The 22,812-nt window shown below is 39.9% G+C and overlaps 1 protein-coding gene across 1 annotated transcript in view; it reads right to left on the reverse strand.

Annotated features, from left to right (window-relative positions):
- flt4 (fms related receptor tyrosine kinase 4) overlaps positions 1 to 22,812 on the reverse strand; it is a 332,301-nt gene that overhangs the window by 189,113 nt on the left and 120,376 nt on the right. Inside the window, 4 exon segments of the mRNA XM_034181393.1 lie at positions 1,380 to 1,542; positions 1,643 to 1,788; positions 5,799 to 6,073; positions 20,152 to 20,248. Coding sequence (XP_034037284.1) covers positions 1,380 to 1,542; positions 1,643 to 1,788; positions 5,799 to 6,073; positions 20,152 to 20,248 — 681 coding nt within the window.

Genomic DNA, 22,812 nt, shown 5'->3' on the forward strand with positions numbered 1-22,812 from the left:
AACATTTATGAAACACTTCTCTAAACAAGGCCATAGGGTCACTGACCCTAAAGAGATTCCCTCCTTGGCACAGTGATCTATTTATTTTTGTCTCTTTCTCTAAAATTGTATATAATAATCATTAGATTATTAACATATAAACAAAAATAAATTTAAGAAATATTACAATTTGAAAACAAATGCACCCGAACGTGATGACAGCTGCTACTGCTTAATGCTAACTTTTAACATTGAAAATGCCATAGACATGCTAACGCGTTAGCATCGTGATCCGGATCGTGATCCGGATCACCACTAAAATTTAATCACTTGTTCCTCTTGTCATTTCCGACCACTCCACAAAATTTCATCAAAATCCGTTCAAAACTTTTTGAGTTATCCTGCTGACAAACAGACAAACAAACAAACGCAACCGAAAACATAACCTCCTTGGCGGAGGTAACAAACACTAACAAATTATAAGCAAACTTGTGACCCACAGATCAATCTGAAAAATACATTTCCTATTATTGTAATTGAAAGCACTTCTGTAAATACTGTATTTCCTTGATTAAATCCCTGGCCTTGAAAGGGGCCTGCCTCATTTAATGGATGGATCAATACTTTGTCTGAAAAAATAAATGTCTGCACCACCACTTTTCCTGGTATATATACAGTCTGTGGTTCCTGGTTGTTATTTTTTTTTCTCCTTTTGTCTGGACCAATTTGTCCGTCATTGAGCTCCACTTCTTTATACAATCATCAACCTACAAACCAACGTCATGTGCAATTTCTCTCCATGAATTGTGGGTCATTCGAGTATCTTGGAGTTTTTCAATTCTGTGCTGTAAAGTTGGTCATGTTTTGCAGACTTTTCTGCCAAACTTTCCTCTGTTTGATCCATGATCAAAATGTAATTGGCATGCGCACTGCAAAAACCTTTAAAATATGATGGGAGAGGAAGGAGTGAAACCAGAAAACTGACCAATGACAGCCCTTGTGGTCTCCATCATTATATGAAGTTTCAGTTTTTGTTTTTGGGAGGTGCACGTCAGGCTACGGACAGAAGGTTAGAGAGGGCTCTGATCTAAAGTGGTTGTCTTTGGTTTGTCACACCCAGGGATACATGTGAAACTTAACACCATATTAGAGTTCAGGCAGCAAGCAGCATTTTGTTAATAATCACCGGCCTTGAATAAAGGCCTCATTTAGGCACCGGGTCTGAGCATGGTTTGGAAAAAAAACATCAGCTGGGTATTAAATCAAGGAAATATGGTAAAGATGTTCTAGCTGCAGAAATCTGAGATGAACGCTTTTAGAAAAAGTGTCTGTGAACCTATGACCTCAGCTGTACATTGACTGACTACTTAGTCCATATGCATCATACGATGACATTTTACCTGCATGGTGGACCAGGTAGGTCGACTGATGCTCTTTTCCATCCAGTGTGGCAGCACATATAAACCCAATAATCATCGGCACGCTGTCGAAGACAGGTCTGGGAATGGACCAGCCTCGCTTGTTGTCCCACTTCATCTGACTCTTCTGCAGTTGTGTCGGATACTGAGGAAAAAACACAGAGAAATAATTGCCAATGGCGGAATCATCAACTATTCCATCTTTGGACAGCTTCCACTAGAACGGCGGTGTGGTGAACACAAACCATGTGGAGAGTGACGTTGAGGTCGGGCACTGTCACAATACATGGCACCACCACGTCCACAGAGGAGCGTGTGATTAAGATGGTCTCCATGGTGTTTCCATTTAGCTCGCTGTGACTGCGCCGCTTGAGAAATGGTTGCTCCGCGTCTGCATGCACAGCACATGATGGGAGATGTAAAAATGGACACAAGCTGGGATAATAACACCTATTATTGGAGCGTAACTTCACAAACAGACATCCTGATAGCAAGCCCAGCGGTAGGAATCAATCATGATTAGCGTAAGAGTTCCCCTTCTTCGTGCACTGTAAACACTGAAAGCTGCTCTTACACATCAGCCAGCAGTTTTAATCCTCTTCTAAATAGTGTTAAACCCCAGCATGTTTCAGTGGTTGCACCTTAATGTTTGTGTCTGTGACTCACAGTTATTACCACATGAGAATTTCGGAGACATTTCCAATTTACATTGCAGCTTTTGCCACTGCAAAGCCTTATGAACGCACTAAATAAAAAAAGCTTATCTCGCAGGCTTTACAGCCAATATCAGGAGATTGTCTGTGGACTGCAGCACAGGTAATGTGCAGCTATCACCTTTTTTATGCTCCTCTGCACAGAACCAGGACTAACATGCAACTAATCACATTTTAGGTTCTTCACAGTAAATTACACCAGGGTTTAGAGCATAATCGCTCTAAAGAGATGTCCATAAGCAGAGTTTACAAAAGGGGTATAAGCCCAGCCATGAGCATGAAGGTGACAATATGTACAAGTACAAGCCTGTGCACATGTAGCACACAGAGTTTGCACCACATCGCGGGTCACTTACACCACATGTAGCACACAGAGGTCATGCAGCCCATGTAGCGCACAGAGCGCTTGTACCACATGTAGCGCACTGAGCTCATACGGCACATGTAGCGCACAGAGTGCATGCAGCATATGTAGCGCACAGACCGCTTGTACCACATGTACCACACAGAGCGCATGCACCATGTGTAATGCACAGAGCGCTTGCACTGCATGTAGTGCACTGAGCACATGCAGCACATGTAATGCACAGAGCGCATGCAGCACGTGTAATGCACAGAGCTCATGCTGCACATGTAGCGCAGAGCGCATGCAACACGTAGCGCACAGAGCGCATGCAGTACATGTAGCGCACCGAGCACATGCATCGCATGTAACGCACAGAGCTCATGCAGCACGTGCAGTGCACAGAGTGCATGCAGCACATGTAGCAAATGCAGCACATGCAGTGCATGTAGCACATGCGATGCATGCAGCACACATAGCATATGCAGCATGTGTAGCATATAGAGCACACGTATGCTTTCACATGATGAGCGTGTGTCTAGAACCGGGTTATAGGGGCCATGAGGTCTGTCTAACTGGATCCAAATGCATCATTTGTCATCCTGCTGCATGCCAGCTCTGATTTACATACATAGTTTCATCTGCTTCTGATCAGCCCCCTGGTTGGACCTGTGGAAACTGTTTTGGCACCTTGTCCGATGGAATGAATATGACTTTCGTGTGAGCCGACTAGTCAGCAGGACTCTCTTACATGACAATCATGTTTTCCCCTCCTCTTTATCCAGTACCTTTCTCTCACAAGGCCAAGGAAAGAGGCCACCTTCTTTTCCTTAGAGTCCTTGTGTCGGGTTAAACCATTGAAACCAAGACTGACTTTCAAAGATGCTGGATGAAACATAATATTTTATGAGATACCATAATAGCAGGAGAGAAAGGATGCTTCATAAAATACGACAGTTAATCGTACTGCTCGTATTAGATTCGCATGGAGCCCTGAATACCTCTGAATGTTTTGGGAGTTTGTTTTCCAGGGTTATACATTTTATGTGTAAAAAGTGAATGTGATACTACTTACTGCCACTGGAGATAAATACTGGCTAAACAATCTTTGCACAAAGATGTTAGTTTGAAAAATGGAGTGAAATGAAACTGAACTTTTGGCAAAGATCATTAGATAAACATGCTTTTTTTTGCCAGTGTTGAACCATAAAAACTAAACTGTAGCCATATAGTCAAAACACAATATTCATAATTATTATAGTATATAATAGAACTAAGCAGCTGAATTACATAAATGCATGGATAGGAATTTGAGCTAAATAAGCAATTTAGTTTAGTTGTTTTAGATAAAAGCATCTGATCAGCTGATACACATCACCATAAAATATCAAAATCACACTTGATACAATTCTCAGTATAATGCTGCAACAATCTTTCTTTAATATATTTTACGATGTATGAATTAACTGAAAAATATTTTACTTTGCTCATGCAGCTGCAGTATCCTATTTTCATGAAATATGTTGTAATTCACAAAAGAATTCACGGGTTTACATGATGTAAATTCACCAAAGCACAAGTATAAAGATATACTGTATAGTGCATATAAAAGGAGGCATTTGAAGAGCAAGTAGATTTTCAAAGAGGGGACATATATGCAGCAGGATGGCTGTAGTTTTCTTTTTAGAGAGAGAGAGAGAGAGAGAGAGAGAGAGAGAGAGAGAGAGAGAGAGAGAGAGAGAGAGAGAGAGAGAGAGAGAGAGAGAGAGAGAGAGAGAGAGAGAGAGAGAGAGAGAGAGAGAGAGAGAGAGAGAGAGAGAGAGAGAGAGAGAGAGAGAGAGAGAGAGAAAGGACTAAAGGCCAAACCAAAGAAAACACATCAGGTCATAAATGTGCTGGATTTCACAACAAAATAGTCCAGACAGCTTGATTTTCCACACCTAAAAAAACCCTTCTAAGGTACTTCCTTTTATTATAATGCCCATGTGTTGCCTATCAATATGTTGAGAACAAGCTCAGCTTTCTTAATGTGAGACATATATCTGCCTAGAATACTCTGTAAAGATATGATCTGTTAATAGAAATATGATGAAAAGTTGACCAGGACACAGTCTGTGGGGATTCATCTTTGGAGCCTATCCCAGTGATCATGGGGCAAGAGACAAAATACACCCTGGACAGCCCACAAGACCATCACAGGGTTGACACATATAGACAAACAAACTCATTCACACCTTTAGAATCATCAATTCACCTAATCTGTATATCTTTAGAAATGGAAGGAAGCCAGATCACCCAGAGGGAACCACAAAAACACAGGGAAACATTCAATTCCACACAGAAAGGACCAGGTCAGAATCGAACCTGGGACCTTCTTGCTATGAGGCAAAGGTATTGAACCTATTTTGAATGGTTCTGATACTTGAGGTATCAAGTGTATGTTGTGTAATGGAAACAATGAATCATAAAAAAATGATTTTAATAAATTAGCCATAGTGTACTCTAAAATGTCTCTGTCTTCTTTGCTTTTGTATTCTGAATTTCTTTATATTCACAAAAAACATACTTATGCAGTTCTTATATTTAATTAATGTGCTTGATGTAAAAGAGGCCAATTATGATCAATTTTGATGTCATAACCATTCTGAAGTTGGATAAAGTTAATCAATAGACCCATCTTATCTGACATAATTGTATTTCATAGCTAAGACTGGCATAATGGTCTATGTAAGTTGTCCTATTGTTTTTTTTTTTGTTTTTTTGTGCAAGAAAACATATAATTAGACACCAAAATTGTCATAATCGGACAATCATAACAGATTTTATGAATTTGACCCTTCACGAAAAGTGCGTTGACCCTTCCACATTTTCGGGCATTGTGACGTCAAACTATATATTTTTGAACTCTACTCATCACGACGAGTAATTTGATATGCATATCAAAAGGACTGGACCATTTTTGAATTTTGACCCAAAAATGGGGGGTTTTGGCCCAAAAATGGCCAAAAAATGATTTTTATTTTTGGCATCGCCCCTGATGTAAAACCTTACTATATAAGGACTTGATCTAGCATAGATGCCTGCTTGTAACAAAAAATGAAGCACTTTTCTGCTTTCTGCTGGCTGTCTATAATCATATGTTTTAGCCTTTTCCTTCCTAGGTGTGTAATTTAGGCAGAAAAAGCATAAAAACACCAATAGTTTACAAAGTGTGGAGATACTGCTCCATGTCTCAACAGTGAAGTAAAGTTTAATTCAATGACATTTCAAAATGTTCCTTTTCCATTTTTCCATGTCACTGACGTAGTGTCCACATTGGTGCGAGTCTGTGTGAGTGTGACTCACCCCTGACAAAGACATAAACGCTGACAGCAGTGGTGCCATTGGTTATGGCCTTGGCATCCTTGTAGTAGCACTGATAGAAGCCCGTGTCGGTGGCATGCGCTGCACTCAGCACCAGCCTTTTGCAGTACGGCTCGCCGCGCCGCCCCTGACACTCTCTAACCACGGCAGCCCTTTTCCCGGGGACCCCAGTGGCCGGCAGCTGTGCCTGACGGTTGGTTAGCTCCTGTCCCTCAAGACTCTGATCAGGCCACGTCCAGGCCAGTGTTAGCTGCCCCCTAAAAAGACAACATGTCATATAGATAGCTGTCATTTGGACTGTTCCTGCCAAAAAGGGAGGAAGAGACACCTAGGGGTGTGGAAAGTCACTCAGTGGGGCATGACCTACTCAGTGAAAAATGGGAAATGTAACAAAATTTGATTTGCGATTCATGTGGGAACAGTGAACAGTGCACTCTGATGTTGTGTAAATGCTCAAAATAGTGACATTTTTTCAGTCAGAAAAACAACACTGAAAGTAGTAGATGACAGGAATTTGACAGTGATGAAGAAAAATGGCTAAATTTCAACAAATAATCCATCAAAACCAAAAGGGGATGAATCCTACTGCTTCTTATGCTTTGGTTCACAGTCAGAACAATAGTTATGTGATGTTTTTACAGAGTATTGTGCATATAATACCTAAACTGAGGCAAATATGGAAAGACAGGAAACCTAATAACACACACCAAAAAGACCGGTGTGTTCATGTTCAAGCCTTCAGCTTTCAGGCTCCTCTCCTGTGGAACCAGCTCCCAATTCAGATCAGGGAGACAGACAGCCTCTCTACTTTTAAGATTAGGCTTAAAACTTTCCTTTTTGCTAAAGCTTATAGTTAGGGCTGGATCAGGTGACCCTGAACCATCCCTTAGTTATGCTGCTATAGACGTAGACTGCTGGGGGGTTCCCATGATGCACTGTTTCTTTCTCTTTTTGCTCTGTATGCACCACTCTGCATTTAATCATTAGTGATCGATCTCTGCTCCTCTCCACAGCATGTCTTTTTCCTGGTTCTCTCCCTCAGCCCCAACCAGTCCCAGCAGAAGACTGCCCCTCCCTGAGCCTGGTTCTGCTGGAGGTTTCTTCCTGTTAAAAGGGAGTTTTTCCTTCCCACTGTAGCCAAGTGCTTGCTCACAGGGGGTCGTTTTGACCGTTGGGGTTTTACATAATTATTGTATGGCCTTGCCTTACAATATAAAGCGCCTTGGGGCAACTGTTTGTTGTGATTTGGCGCTATATAAAAAAATTGATTGATTGATTGATTGATTCCAACCCTCCTTTAATCATTTGAATTAAAGACCCGACAGCTGACCTACAAAGAAGAATGCAAGCCGTTGAGACGAGATGTGACCGCCTGTCCATTGTCAAATGCAAAAAGGTGGAGTGGTATGGACATGGACATATGACAATGGTATGGTATGGACATATGACAAAACCTATCAGATGGGCAAAGATCATCATGCAAGGCATAGTACCAGGAAGAAGAAAAGACCCGAAGACCAGATAAAGGTAGCTTGTTGATCATCCATAATGGTGCACCTACAGTCGACTTCTAGCTATGGGACAAAATTCCCATGATACACAAAACAATAAAATAAAATAATGTGGAAATAGTCAGTTTTGCCTCCGTGTTGAATGGAGAAGCTGCAGACACTGTGGGTACGCGCTCGTCAACATAAGTGTTCCACCTGCCAATCAAAAGGATTCTGCCAGCGAAAATGAAGCATTCTGACACCGAAAACATGGTGCAGCTCTGACCCGAACCACCCGTGGAAACCGGGCTGTCAGTAGCCTGTAAAAATCCATAAATTAATGGGGGAACTGAGATAATGGTTCCGGCGCTGTGATCACTTCCTCCTTCTTCTTCTCCAATGTCGGGACTTGCCAGGAAGTTTCCTGGTTTTTAGTGGCACACAGTTCAAAATATGAATATTTCTCTCTTCAATAACTGCACACCAGGAAAGGATGAATTTCAAACTGTTGTTTAATTTTAGTCTTAAATACTCAAAAAAAAAAAAATTTCATATCATGTCACCTGCACTTTAATGTGTCTAATACGTTTTTAGAAAAATATTCAAAACCACTAAAGATTCATGAAATTACCATATACATACAAATAAGAAAAATACATTTTATCTTTAAAAGTCACAATTACCTTTGAGTGAGAAAGGTGACAAATTTCTTTTTGGGTGACTACATTTTGAAGAAAAGTTTGCGAGCAACTAAGTTTTCAATTCAATTCAATCAATCAATTTTTTTAAATAGCGCCAAATCACAACAAACAGTTGCCCCAAGGCGCTTTATATTGTAAGGCAAGGCCATACAATAATTATGTAAAACCCCAACGGTCAAAACGACCCCCTGTGAGCAAGCACTTGGCTACAGTGGGAAGGAAAAACTCCCTTTTAACAGCAAGAAACCTCCAGCAGAACCAGGCTCAGGGAGGGGCAGTCTTCTGCTGGGACTGGTTGGGGCTGAGGGAGAGAACCAGGAAAAAGACATGCTGTGGAGGGGAGCAGAGATCGATCACTAATGATTAAATGCAGAGTGGTGCATACAGAGCAAAAAGAGAAAGAAACAGTGCATCATGGGAACCCCCCAGCAGTCTACGTCTATAGCAGCATAACTAAGGGATGATTCAGGGTCACCTGATCCAGCCCTAACTATAAGTTTTAGCAAAAAGGAAAGTTTTAAGCCTAATCTTAAAAGTAGAGAGGGTGTCTGTCTCCCTGATCTGAATTGGGAGCTGGTTCCACAGGAGAGGAGTCTGAAAGCTGAAGGCTCCGCCTCCCATTCTACTCTTACAAACCCTAGGAACTACAAGTAAGCCTGCAGTCTGAGAGCGAAGCGCTCTATTGGGGTGATATGGTACTACGAGGTCCCTAAGATAAGATGGGACCTGATTATTCAAAACCTTATAAGTAAGAAGAAGAACTTTAAATTCTATTCTAGAATTAACAGGAAGCCAATGAAGAGAGGCCAATATGGGTGAGATATGCTCTCTCCTTCTAGTCCCCGTCAGTACTCTAGCTGCAGCATTTTGAATTAACTGAAGGCTTTTCAGGGAACTTTTAGGACAACCTGATAATAATGAATTACAATAGTCCAGCCTAGAGGAAATAAATGCATGAATTAGTTTTTCAGCATCACTCTGAGACAAGACCTTTCTGATTTTAGAGATATTGCGTAAATGCAAAAAAGCAGTCCTACATATTTGTTTAATATGCGCTTTGAATGACATATCCTGATCAAAAATGACTCCAAGATTTCTCACAGTATTACTAGAGGTCAGGGTAATGCCATCCAGAGTAAGGATCTGGTTAGACACCATGTTTCTAAGATTTGTGGGGCCAAGTACAATAACTTCAGTTTTATCTGAGTTTAAAAGCAGGAAATTAGAGGTCATCCATGTCTTTATGTCTGTAAGACAATCCTGCAGTTTAGCTAATTGGTGTGTGTCCTCTGGCTTCATGGATAGATAAAGCTGGGTATCATCTGCGTAACAATGAAAATTTAAGCAATACCGTCTAATAATACTGCCTAAGGGAAGCATGTATAAAGTGAATAAAATTGGTCCTAGCACAGAACCTTGTGGAACTCCATAATTAACTTTAGTCTGTGAAGAAGATTCCCCATTTACATGAACAAATTGTAATCTATTAGACAAATATGATTCAAACCACCGCAGCGCAGTGCCTTTAATACCTATGGCATGCTCTAATCTCTGTAATAAAATTTTATGGTCAACAGTATCAAAAGCAGCACTGAGGTCTAACAGAACAAGCACAGAGATGAGTCCACTGTCCGAGGCCATAAGAAGATCATTTGTAACCTTCACTAATGCTGTTTCTGTACTATGATGAATTCTAAAACCTGACTGAAACTCTTCAAATAGACCATTCCTCTGCAGATGATCAGTTAGCTGTTTAACAACTACCCTTTCAAGAATTTTTGAGAGAAAAGGAAGGTTGGAGATTGGCCTATAATTAGCTAAGATAGCTGGGTCAAGTGATGGCTTTTTAAGTAATGGTTTAATTACTGCCACCTTAAAAGCCTGTGGTACATAGCCAACTAACAAAGATAGATTGATCATATTTAAGATCGAAGCATTAAATAATGGTAGGGCTTCCTTGAGCAGCCTGGTAGGAATGGGGTCTAATAAACATGTTGATGGTTTGGATGAAGTAACTAATGAAAATAACTCAGACAGAACAATCGGAGAGAAAGAGTCTAACCAAATACCGGCATCACTGAAAGCAGCCAAAGATAATGATACGTCTTTGGGATGGTTATGAGTATTTTTTTCTCTAATAGTTAAAATTTTGTTAGCAAAGAAAGTCATGAAGTCATTACTAGTTAAAGTTAATGGAATACTCAGCTCAATAGAGCTCTGACTCTTTGTCAGCCTGGCTACAGTGCTGAAAAGAAACCTGGGGTTGTTCTTATTTTCTTCAATTAGTGATGAGTAGAAAGATGTCCTAGCTTTACGGAGGGCTTTTTTTTATAGAGCAAAAGACTCTTTTTCCAGGCTAAGTGAAGATCTTCTAAATTAGTGAGACGCCATTTCCTCTCCAACTTACGGGTTATCTGCTTTAAGCTACGAGTTTGTGAGTTATACCACGGAGTCAGACACTTCTGATTTAAAGCTCTCTTTTTCAGAGGAGCTACAGCATCCAAAGTTGTCTTCAATGAGGATGTAAAACTATTGACGAGATACTCTATCTCCCTTACAGAGTTTAGGTAGCTACTCTGCACTGTGTTGGTATATGGCATTAGAGAACATAAAGAAGGAATCATATCCTTAAACCTAGTTACAGCGCTTTCTGAAAGACTTCTAGTGTAATGAAACTTATTCCCCACTGCTGGGTAGTCCATCAGAGTAAATGTAAATGTTATTAAGAAATGATCAGACAGAAGGGAGTTTTCAGGGAATACTGTTAAGTCTTCTATTTCCATACCATAAGTCAGAACAAGATCTAAGATATGATTAAAGTGGTGGGTGGACTCATTTACTTTTTGAGCAAAGCCAATAGAGTGTAATAATAGATTAAATGCAGTGTTGAGGCTGTCATTCTCAGCATCTGTGTGGATGTTAAAATCGCCCACTATAATTATCTTATCTGAGCTAAGCACTAAGTCAGACAAAAGGTCTGAAAATTCACAGAGAAACTCACAGTAACGACCAGGTGGACGATAGATAATAACAAATAAAACTGGTTTTCAGTGTTGTAAAACTGGACAAACTGCTGGACATTATGGACGATGACAGTCACCCTCTGCACACCATCATCAACAACCAGAGGAGCCTCTTCAGCCACAGACTGCTCCTTCCCAAGTGCAGGACCAACAGACTGAGAAACTCCTTTGTCCCTCAGACCATCAGACTGTACAACTCCACACTCGGGGGGAGGAGGAGTAACAGGAAGACAGAGGACAGGAAGGAGAGTAAGAGTACTAGCCAGTAAACCAGTCGCGATCAGTAGGTCTGGTATTTATATCTATTTTTGCAAATTATTTTTGTTTTGTTTTTTTTACTTTCACTTTTAATACCTTCTGTACTGCTATACAATGCTGCTGGAACCTCAATTTCCCTGAAAGAGTCTCCCCAAGGGATGAATAAAGTTCTATCTCATCTAATCTAATCTAATCTAATCTAATCTTTATCGCTGAGTGTTCACCTGGAGCTGTGTTTGTGTTGTCATGTACAGTGCAATGCCCTTACAAAAGAAATCGGCAAAGACTATACGCCCAACCGTTGGGCAAATAAATATAATGTCCTACCTTATTCACCCAACCGTCGGGCAGATAAGTCATACATTGAACGTTACATGCACAACCGTTGGGCAGATAAATATAATATCTTATCTTATTCGTCCAACCGTGATTGTGTATTTGACATGTTTTGTGCATCTAAACTACGTTTTTTACACCACTTTTTAAGGCTCTATTGTGGCGTATGTTTGACACATTTAACGGCGCAGTCTTTAATTACTGCAAAAACACAGAAATGAATGAAAACAGACAAACTTCATAAGCATTTTGAATGGAAGCCTGTTAACAACGACAAAACAGTTTTTGAATAAAATGCTGCTTGTTGGCTGTAAGATGGTGTTAGTTTGACACTGTTCTCTGGGTGTGATGAGCCAAACAGAACCACTTTAGATCACAGCTCCTCCGCGGGCTGCAAAACCTCCCGCAGCTGGCGAGAAAATATCCGCCTTTTTTCCCTCCCGTGTTAAAACCGGAAGTGAGTTTACAAGCGCACTCATTGGTCGGTTGTGGTTGGGCGTATATGCACGCGTATTTACTTTATTGATCCAATGGTTGGGCGTATATCCACTCTCAGAGAAATCAAGGACATCTGCTGGTGTTTCTATTTGACAGGGAGGTTCATAAGTGGATGATTTACTGATTTCTTTAATTTAAAATACACCCACACTGCTGGATTATGAATGCTTTGATATTCTGTTGACCTTGCAAGAAGGGAAAAGCATCAAGCACAACATTTTTAATTAAATTGTAGAGTGCTTAAAATGTTTATAGAGTACCAAATGTATTTTGTTGCCAGTGCAGTGCAGAGAGTGGCACTTTGACTTCCACAGAAAAGCCTGTGTAACCTAGGCGTTGTGTGCTTTTCCTATAAATTCCTTTGTGCATCCACACATGGACATTTGCTTTGTGCTTTGTGTCAAATAAATTCAGTTTTGGGAGGACACGTTAACCTGGAGGCATTGTGAACGACAATGAGTGGAACCCTAATGGCCGTCTGAAAAACGATATCCATGCTTTCACCACCTGCCTCCGCCAGCTACAAATATCCACTCATTCAGACAGCAACGAAATGCTATCAAAGCATTCAGGGGTTATTCACTTGCCCTTGTGAATAAGGAGCATCTATGTACAAAACCGTACATGGCGAACATTAAATTGAATGAAACTGATTTCTTCCCTCAAGAGCGCTGGCCGCCAGAGGTTTGCAAACAGCGGCTGGATTTTAGAATCACGTTGGAAAGGGTCCAGACACTTTCTCCGGCTTAAAAAAAAAGAATCATTCGATCACAGCAGAGCGACAGCTTGGCAGCAGAGCAGGCAGCACAACAGAGATCTCACACGGATAAAGGATCGCCGTGACGAGTGAATTCATATCTTGCATCATCTCAGTTTTAAATCATAATTATGCAGTGTATTGGCACAAAATCCTCTGATTGTCTTCTCAGATGAGCCGTTTTGTTTGTGTGATTTTATATTTTGGATAATGGGAGTGTAGTGTTTCCATCAGCAAAACAAACCCGAGCACACTTTCGCACACGGGGGAATCGGAATGCCTGCATGGAAGGAAAATGGAAAGTGGAAATATGATGCATTCCTGCTGCAAATGTATGATTTATGTATTTAATGTTTATGATGCTTTCGTTGCTCCTATTGTTTCTAGGCTGTTTTCCTCTTCAGGAAAGCATGTCTTAATGTCAAGAATATTTGCCTGGCTAAAATAGAAATAAAAGCAACAATAAATGCCACTGCATATAAATCAAATAATGAATGTTTATGCATTCAATGGTGAGAATATTTCATGAGGTGAAAGATGAAATGTTCCATTCAACTCAGCCTTGTTGAATGGAACATTTCATCTTTCACCTCATGAAATATGAAGTGTTCTTTCCATTGAACAACTGAAAAAACATTTCAACTTTCACCTCATGAAATATGTATTATATAACGGCTGAGTGGATTCTTGTCATTTGATTGGTGCTTTGTATGTCACATGACATGGATTAATTCATCCCATTTGTGTTGCATTGCATTTAGAGTGCAGCTTGGTTCCGTTTAGAGTGCAAATTTGGTTCCATATATTAGGCACCATTGGACTCTGCACGTACACACACACACGTGCGCACATCCACGCGCACATCCTCGCGCACGTGCACACTTGCGATTGCACACGTGCACACGTCCTCATGCATGCACTCACACGTGCTCATGCAAGCAAATGCACGCGCGCCCACACATGCGCATACACGTCACACATCACACACGTCACTTCACACACGTCACATACACATCACACACAAAACAAATCTACTCTGCTGTCTGGAGGTTGTTGGCAGGAAGTTGGAATTTAAAAGCTGGACTCATTTCTGATGTGATTTTTTTTTTCTGCTGCACCGAGGATGTACACAGTCTTTTTTTGGTCGTACACGCTAACTGATGCTGCTGATTCTTGTAACATACACACACAAAATCCACTCCACTGTAAGCTGTCTGGATGCATGAAGAGCTGTTCACATGAAATGCTGACGTGATTTTTGGTTGGACTGAGGAACTACACAAAGTCTTTTTTATGGAAGTCCAAAGTCATTGCACTGCATCACTGCACTACACGTTAAAATTTGGACTTTAGCAGCAGTGGAACACCAAAATGTAAGTTCCTTTTCTGTTGTTTAGAAGTTAACAAAATATCAAATAACAAGGATCTATTTTAGCCATTATATAAAACAAATAATGAATGTTTTTACATTCTTTCAATGGAACGAATATTTAATTTGGTGAAAGCTGGAACAAACCACTCAACCCAGCTTTGCCTCATTGAATGGTATGTTCCAGCTTTCACCTCATGAAATATTCATACCACTGAACTCATAAACATTCATTATTTGTATATTCTTTCCGCTGAACGAGTGAAAAACATTTCTTCCTTTACCTCATGAAAGATGAAATATTCTTTCCATTGAACAAGTAAAAAAATCAATATTTGTTTTATATAACAACTAAAATAGATTCCATTTGATATATTATTAGTTTATAAACAAGAAAAAGGGGACTTACATTTTGGTGTGCGTCAATCAATCAATCAATCAATTTTTTTTATATAGCGCCAAATCACAACAAACAGTTGCCCCAAGGCGCTTTATATTGTAAGGCAAGGCCATACAATAATTATGTAAAACCCCAACGGTCAAAACGACCCCCTGTGAGCAAGCACTTGGCTACAGTGGGAAGGAAAAACTCCCTTTTAACAGGAAGAAACCTCCAGCAGAACCAGGCTCAGGGAGGGGCAGTCTTCTGCTGGGACTGGTTGGGGCTGAGGGAGAGAACCAGGAAAAAGACATGCTGTGGAGGGGAGCAGAGATCGATCACTAATGATTAAATGCAGAGTGGTGCATACAGAGCAAAAAGAGAAAGAAACAGTGCATCATGGGAACCCCCCAGCAGTCTACGTCTATAGCAGCATAACTAAGGGATGGTTCAGGGTCACCTGATCCAGCCCTAACTATAAGCTTTAGCAAAAAGGAAAGTTTTAAGCCTAATCTTAAAAGTAGAGAGGGTGTCTGTCTCCCTGATCTGAATTGGGAGCTGGTTCCACAGGAGAGGAGCCTGAAAGCTGAAGGCTCTGCCTCCCATTCTACTCTTACAAACCCTAGGAACTACAAGTAAGCCTGCAGTCTGAGAGCGAAGCGCTCTATTGGGGTGATATGGTACTACGAGGTCCCTAAGATAAGATGGGACCTGATTATTCAAAACCTTATAAGTAAGAAGAAGAATTTTAAATTCTATTCTAGAATTAACAGGAAGCCAATAAAGAGAGGCCAATATGGGTGAGATATGCTCTCTCCTTCCAGTCCCCGTCAGTACTCTAGCTGCAGCATTTTGAATTAACTGAAGGCTTTTTAGGGAACTTTTAGGACAACCTGATAATAATGAATTACAATAGTCCAGCCTAGAGGAAATAAATGCATGAATTAGTTTTTCAGCATCACTCTGAGACAAGACCTTTCTAATTTTAGAGATATTGCGTAAATGCAAAAAAGCAGTCCTACATATTTGTTTAATATGCGCTTTGAATGACATATCCTGATAAAAAATGACTCCAAGATTTCTCACAGTATTACTAGAGGTCAGGGTAATGCCATCCAGAGTAAGGATCTGGTTAGACACCATGTTTCTAAGATTTGTGGGGCCAAGTACAATAACTTCAGTTTTATCTGAGTTTAAAAGCAGGAAATTAGAGGTCATCCATGTCTTTATGTCTGTAAGACAATCCTGCAGTTTAGCTAATTGGTGTGTGTCCTCTGGCTTCATGGATAGATAAAGCTGGGTATCATCTGCGTAACAATGAAAATTTAAGCAATACCGTCTAATAATACTGCCTAAGGGAAGCATATATTAAGTGAATAAAATTGGTCCTAGCACAGAACCTTGTGGAACTCCATAATTAACTTTAGTCTGTGAAGAAGATTCCCCATTTACATGAACAAATTGTAATCTATTAGACAAATATGATTCAAACCACCGCAGCGCAGTGCCTTTAATACCTATGGCATGCTCTAATCTCTGTAATAAAATTTTATGGTCAACAGTATCAAAAGCAGCACTGAGGTCTAACAGAACAAGCACAGAGATGAGTCCACTGTCCGAGGCCATAAGAAGATCATTTGTAACCTTCACTAATGCTGTTTCTGTACTATGATGAATTCTAAAACCTGACTGAAACTCTTCAAATAGACCATTCCTCTGCAGATGATCAGTTAGCTGTTTTACAACTACCCTTTCAAGAATTTTTGAGAGAAAAGGAAGGTTGGAGATTGGCCTATAATTAGCTAAGATAGCTGGGTCAAGTGATGGCTTTTTAAGTAATGGTTTAATTACTGCCACCTTAAAAGCCTGTGGTACATAGCCAACTAACAAAGATAGATTGATCATATTTAAGATCGAAGCATTAAATAATGGTAGGGCTTCCTTGAGCAGCCTGGTAGGAATGGGGTCTAATAAACATGTTGATGGTTTGGATGAAGTAACTAATGAAAATAACTCAGACAGAACAATCGGAGAGAAAGAGTCTAACCAAATACCGGCATCACTGAAAGCAGCCAAAGATAACGATACGTCTTTGGGATGGTTATGAGTAATTTTTTCTCTAATAGTTAAAATTTTGTTAGCAAAGAAAGTCATGAAGTCATTACTAGTTAAAGTTAATGGAATACTCAGCTCAATAGAGCTCTGACTCTTTGTCAGCCTGGCTACAGTGCTGAAAAGAAACCTGGGGTTGTTCTTATTTTCTTCAATTAGTGATGAGTAGAAAGATGTCCTAGCTTTACGGAGGCTTTTTTATAGAGCAACAGACTCTTTTTCCAGGCTAAGTGAAGATCTTCTAAATTAGTGAGACGCCATTTCCTCTCCAACTTACGGGTTATCTGCTTTAAGCTACGAGTTTGTGAGTTATACCACGGAGTCAGACACTTCTGATTTAAAGCTCTCTTTTTCAGAGGAGCTACAGCATCCAAAGTTGTCTTCAATGAGGATGTAAAACTATTGACGAGATACTCTATCTCCCTTACAGAGTTTAGGTAGCTACTCTGCACTGTGTTGTTATATGGCATTAGAGAACATAAAGAAGGAATCATATCCTTAAACCTAGTTACAGCGCTTTCTGAAAGACTTCTAGTGTAATGAAACTTATTCCCTACTGCTGGGTAGTCCATCAGAGTAAATGTAAATGTTATTAAGAAATGATCAGACAGAAGGGAGTTTTCAGGGAATACTGTTGTCTTCTATTTCCATACCATAAGTCAGAACAAGATCTAAGATATGATTAAAGTGGTGGGTGGACTCATTTCGCTGGTCCTTTGGCGTCAAGAGGTTCCAAAGTCTGACACAAATTTTAAATAGCAGTCCAGTCCAATCCAAAATTGTTCTCAGTCAACTTGCAACAACAGTCAGATAGTTCAAAAACAATGCTGACGATGCAGTCCGTGTCTGATGCTGTGCACTGACTTCTTCGGGTACACTGTCTTCGTCTGCTTTTCTCAGTCCAGCAAAAATTGGCGACCGAAATTTGTTGAATTTTTCTACTTTAACTAGAGACATCCCAACGAATATTGCAAATGCCTCCAGATGGTTTACGGTGTAGTGGATTTGATTTGTGTGTGTGTTAAAAGAATGAGCAGTGCCAATAAGCTGCTAAGAGCCGTAGCCACTAGTGTGTGTGTGTGTGCGCACGCGGTGGTCACAGCATGCAATGGTACAGATCATATGAAACCAAATTTCACGCTAAATGGAACCAAAATTGCACGCTAATTGCAGTACTATGAGAAATGGGACAAACGGTCTATATCACGAAACCTGCAAACCACCAATCAAATGACAAGGATCTATTCAGCCATTATATCTACGTCAATTTACTCACTCTATTGTTTTAATTGTGTCACAGTTTCTCAGTTTGTTTTTATTGTTGCATTTTACTATTATTTGCATGGATGTTATTTTCCCCAATTATGAGGGTTTTAATAAAGAAATTTCATATATATATATAGAGAGAGAGACAGAGAGAAAGAGAGAGAGAGAGAGAGAGAGAGGAGAGAGAGAGAGAGAGAGAGAGAGAGAGAGAGAGAGAGACCAAGACCAGAAATGTTTTATATGTGTAAGTAAGCCCCTCGGCTGCTCCCTTGTTTTGCACTCGGGTCGCCACAGCAAAAGAAAAGGTGGATCTGCATGTTGAATTGGCACAGGTTTTACGCCGGATGCCCTTCCTGATGCAACTCCACATTACATGGAGAAATGTGGAAGGGGTGGGATTTGAACCTGGAACCTTCTGCACTGAAACCAAGCACATTAACCACTTGGCCAGATTTCAATTGTTCAATTGTGTACGCTCCATGGCAGGATAGAATTGACTGCCCCAGTCATCATTTTCCTCATCATTATGATCCATTTTTCATTGTTACTGTCGTCTCATGTCTATCAGTGGAAATAATGGTGTGAATAATGTTCCAAAACTGCACAAGACATATTGACATCACTGAACAGCTGACTGTTCAAACCAGGAGAGAGTTGCAGCTGTCCAGGTTTTCGAGTATTACATGTTCCAAAATATGTTGGGTTCTCCCCCTTCTATGCCAAGAAAATGATCCAAGTTGAATATCTAGAGGAAAAAAAGAATTTGTGGAAGGATCACAACCTTATATTACCATTATCATATCAAAAACAAGGGGATTTTGACAGTCTACATATGCAATGGTCTTACAAGGGTCATATTTTATGTCTTTTCAGTAGGATATTATTAGCCACCAGATGTCCTACACACAGATATTAAAGGTTTTAGCTAAAAATATGTACCACAATATGAAATTTGATGGGGAATGCAAGACAAAAACCATTGCATTTCACTGTGGATCAAAAACCATGGTGAGAAATTGGATTTTTTTTTTTTCACATTCACTTTCAAATTGTCAAATTCTTGCCATGTGATATCATACATAAAATCAGCCATTCTTTTCTTATGAAAATCATAAAAGTGGCAAAGGACACATTAATACTTGGGATTATGGCATCATTTAAAAAAAAAAATTACTTTCTTGCTATGTGGCAGCATGAAATTAATCCTAACCATACTGTATTGTAATGTCATCAAGAAAACATCAGCGTCTTGCTTTATGATGTCTAAAAGCTGAACTTACAAAGATCAATATCTCCACGAGTGCAGGGTGTATACATATATAAATTAGACGGTTAACGACCCAGATTTCTGATTGTTTTATGCTTTTATGGTACAATTTAAAAAATATATTTGAAGTAGTTGTGATTCTCTTTTTGTGGGATGATTAACATTTAATTACAATCACCCACATGTGTGTGAACAACTGAATTCTCCCAATGTGGATCAAATGTGGTGGAATCGAGGGTCAGTCAAGGAAAAAGTGATTTATTTTTAATGGAAAAAAGGTTTAAAGGTCAAGGTTACAGCCCAAAGTCAAAATTTGATGTGAATGTTTATATACACATAGAAAATATTTAGAATGGCTACTTTGGAGATTTTTTTTTTAAGGTACACCTACGGTGACTATTAAATCAGTATCATCTGCTGGGTATCACCTGTCCATTGGTCATTGTCCATGACTTTTGAACTTGAACCTGAAAGGTCAATCTCAAAGTCATGACTATTTAATACAAACATTTTGGAACCTATATGGGTTAAACATGATTGAAGGGTTGTATGTTAGTTCATTTTGGACAGAACTGACCAAATAACAAGACCTCACAGAACCATATTTTCCATTATGGCTGAATCACAAAGAATGTATTTGCATACATTTGTATTTACCATGTGAGGCTTGAGTGTGGCAATCTCTGATTACCTCTTTGATATTTATTTACATGTACTTTGTGATGCATGCCATGCTTAGAGCTTTTCCACTATTTTTAAAAATCACAGGGGTTTTTTTGTTGTTGCTTTGTTTTTATTGCAGTTTTCTTGTAGCAAAAAAACCCCAAAACAACTGACATTGACAGTCACACAGACACACGCACCAGATCAACAATGTACCTGCATGTAAGGGTGAGTGTTTGAAGGACTGGAATCACAAGCTCATTGCTGGCGATGTCAAGGGTGGGCGGAGTCATAGAAAAGCCAATCACCAGACCTAAGGGAGGAAACACAGCAACCGTATTAGGTTCATGTTTCACAGGTCAGTCAGGACCTATAGTGGTTTTGACAGAGCTGCTCGTAGGCTGTCAAATCTCTGAAACACATCAGGAATTTGAAATCCGACACGACAGCACACAGTTCATTACTTTTACAAGCTGTAAGGCAATCTGCAGAGAAAAAAAACAAAAAACAGTTGGTCCCCACTGCCGAGAAATCATGACCCACTCATGGGACTGTGCCGCTCAGAGCTCAATTGCATTTCTGAAACAGCCACAGAAGCCATTCGCCTTTGATTCATTAGCAGTGCTTCAAGTCAGGGTTGGTTGACATGTCCAAGCAGAATGCTATCACCGTCCTACAGTCCCCTCACGGCGCCTTTACAGCTTAATCCGTCCCCACACCTACAGGCTATCTTATATAAAAGTGTCACTCTGACTTATGTCCCACCTGGTTATCATCAGAGATAAAAAAAAACATAGAGAGAAAAAGCAACACAAGAGGAGGAGATCACTTCCTTTGCATTTACGGAAGAAAATTATAACCATTTTTCACATCTGGTGCAGTTTGCTCCAAAATTACTCTGGTATGCATGCTATATGTTGGCGCTTTTCCAGCAGAGTAAACAAAGCAGAGCAACTGTTCAAGGACAAACAGCCCAAAACGTGCTAAAGTTACAGAACATCTGAGAGCCTCCGTGAAACTCTTTGTAAAGACAAAAGGTCAGAGAGCTCACATAAAGGAACAGATGATCACATTTTTTAAATTCTGATGTACATGTATGCAAACGTGCAATGTGGACAATAAGTGACTTTGCTTTGGCCTCCAGCAGCAGCAGTATGGATGATTTCACAACAGTCAGGCAGATCTGCTGCCAATCAAAACTCAGCGCGCTGGACAGCTGCAATTCGGGTACACAAGGCTCATTTCTCCTCCACATCCTGCTGCACAGGGAACACAGTGAGCAGGGGCTACTTTTATATCTTGATCCCAACAGAAGAAGCATCCATCTTCTTCCATTCCATTTTTTATATCTTCTTATGACATCATAAATAACTCATGAAGAAAATGTACACTTTTTGCTCCTGTGACATCATAAATAAATAACTTCTCCCCCTTGAGAAAGAAAATGCTGAGCTTTTTCCTTTATAACATCATAAAGAAAATGCAGACCTTTTCTCCTGATATCATAAGGAAAATTCTCCTGCGTTACTATGACATAAAGCAGGAGGAAACTTTGCATTACTAATTCGTCAGAGAAACATAACACTCCTCAAAAAAAAAAAAAAAAAAACTGTTGCATGGACTTTGCAAACTGATTTAAAGTAATTTTGGGGTGCTGAATCTGAGCTCAGATTTTCTCTCACATAAAATTTTTTTGCAATCTAAATGGTAAATGGACTCCATCTGCATCAGACGCTCAAAGCACTTTACAAGTATGCCTCACATTCACCCATTCACACAAACACACTCACACACTGATATCATGGTGCTGCCATACAAGGCGTTCACAACACACTGGAGCAACGCCGCGATTAAGGACCTTGCCCAAGGGCCCTTAGGTATTTTTTGGTCAGGCTGGGGTTGAACAGAAGATCCTCTGGTATCAAGCCCAATGCCTTAGCCACTAGACCAATCTCCATGTTCCTTATTGATGTATTACGCAAAAGCTGCTCATTCACTCACACGTTTGATGCCACTAATTATGCACAAAAGCAGCTTCAAAAGCAGAATTTTTAAACCAGGTTCATGAAATGTGAACAAATAGCCGTAATATTGTTTATGGCACCGAAGAGGTGTGTGCGAGACTGCAGCTTTTGCTTTAATGCTTGGTAAGAGAAATATGTTTTCAAAGCTCAAAAACATGATGTAATTGGCAAATACTAACACCAGATTTGGATTCATTGCCCTCAAATTATGCAAAATCTGTTGAAACACACCATGCAAGAAAAAATGTGCTGACCAGCGTAATCTTCTTCAAATACTGAATATACACAAATATTTAAAAAGCAAACTAAAGTATATGATATATTTGTAATGTTAGATTAATTTGTGATGACATGTGGAGCAGGTGGCTGTGTGGCATATGAATTGGGTGACCAACACGTGGAGCAGGGTTCAGTTCTCAGTTTGTGCTTCAGGTTTCCTGCTTGTATCCACGGACCCAGGGAGCCGCAAGGCCTATAATATTATAACTATACTATAATATTGTTGACCCTTTGGATGCATTTCATTCTGTTCTGTTGAGGCCACATTGCAATAAGCCAAGTGTTGTTTATATTTGTGTTAAAAGTCCCAACAAAATGAAAAAGAAAACTGAAAAAAGAGGGCATAAGATGTTCATTGTCAAATTTTCCTTTCCCTCTCCATTTGCTAAAATATTCAAAGTGACATTAATATAATTTTGAATGGAATACAAATTACAAAAGCAATGTTTGCAGAAATAAGAGCTAATATTATGTAGTACAGATAATATTTCGATAGTGATGGGAAATGAACACATGAGGGGTTGCAGTTGGAAGTTGTTTCAGTCCATGAATCATCCAGCTCCTCTCTCAGCAG

The sequence above is a fragment of the Thalassophryne amazonica genome, chromosome 11 (genome assembly GCF_902500255.1).
Source record: "Thalassophryne amazonica chromosome 11, fThaAma1.1, whole genome shotgun sequence".
NCBI lineage: Eukaryota > Metazoa > Chordata > Actinopteri > Batrachoidiformes > Batrachoididae > Thalassophryne > Thalassophryne amazonica.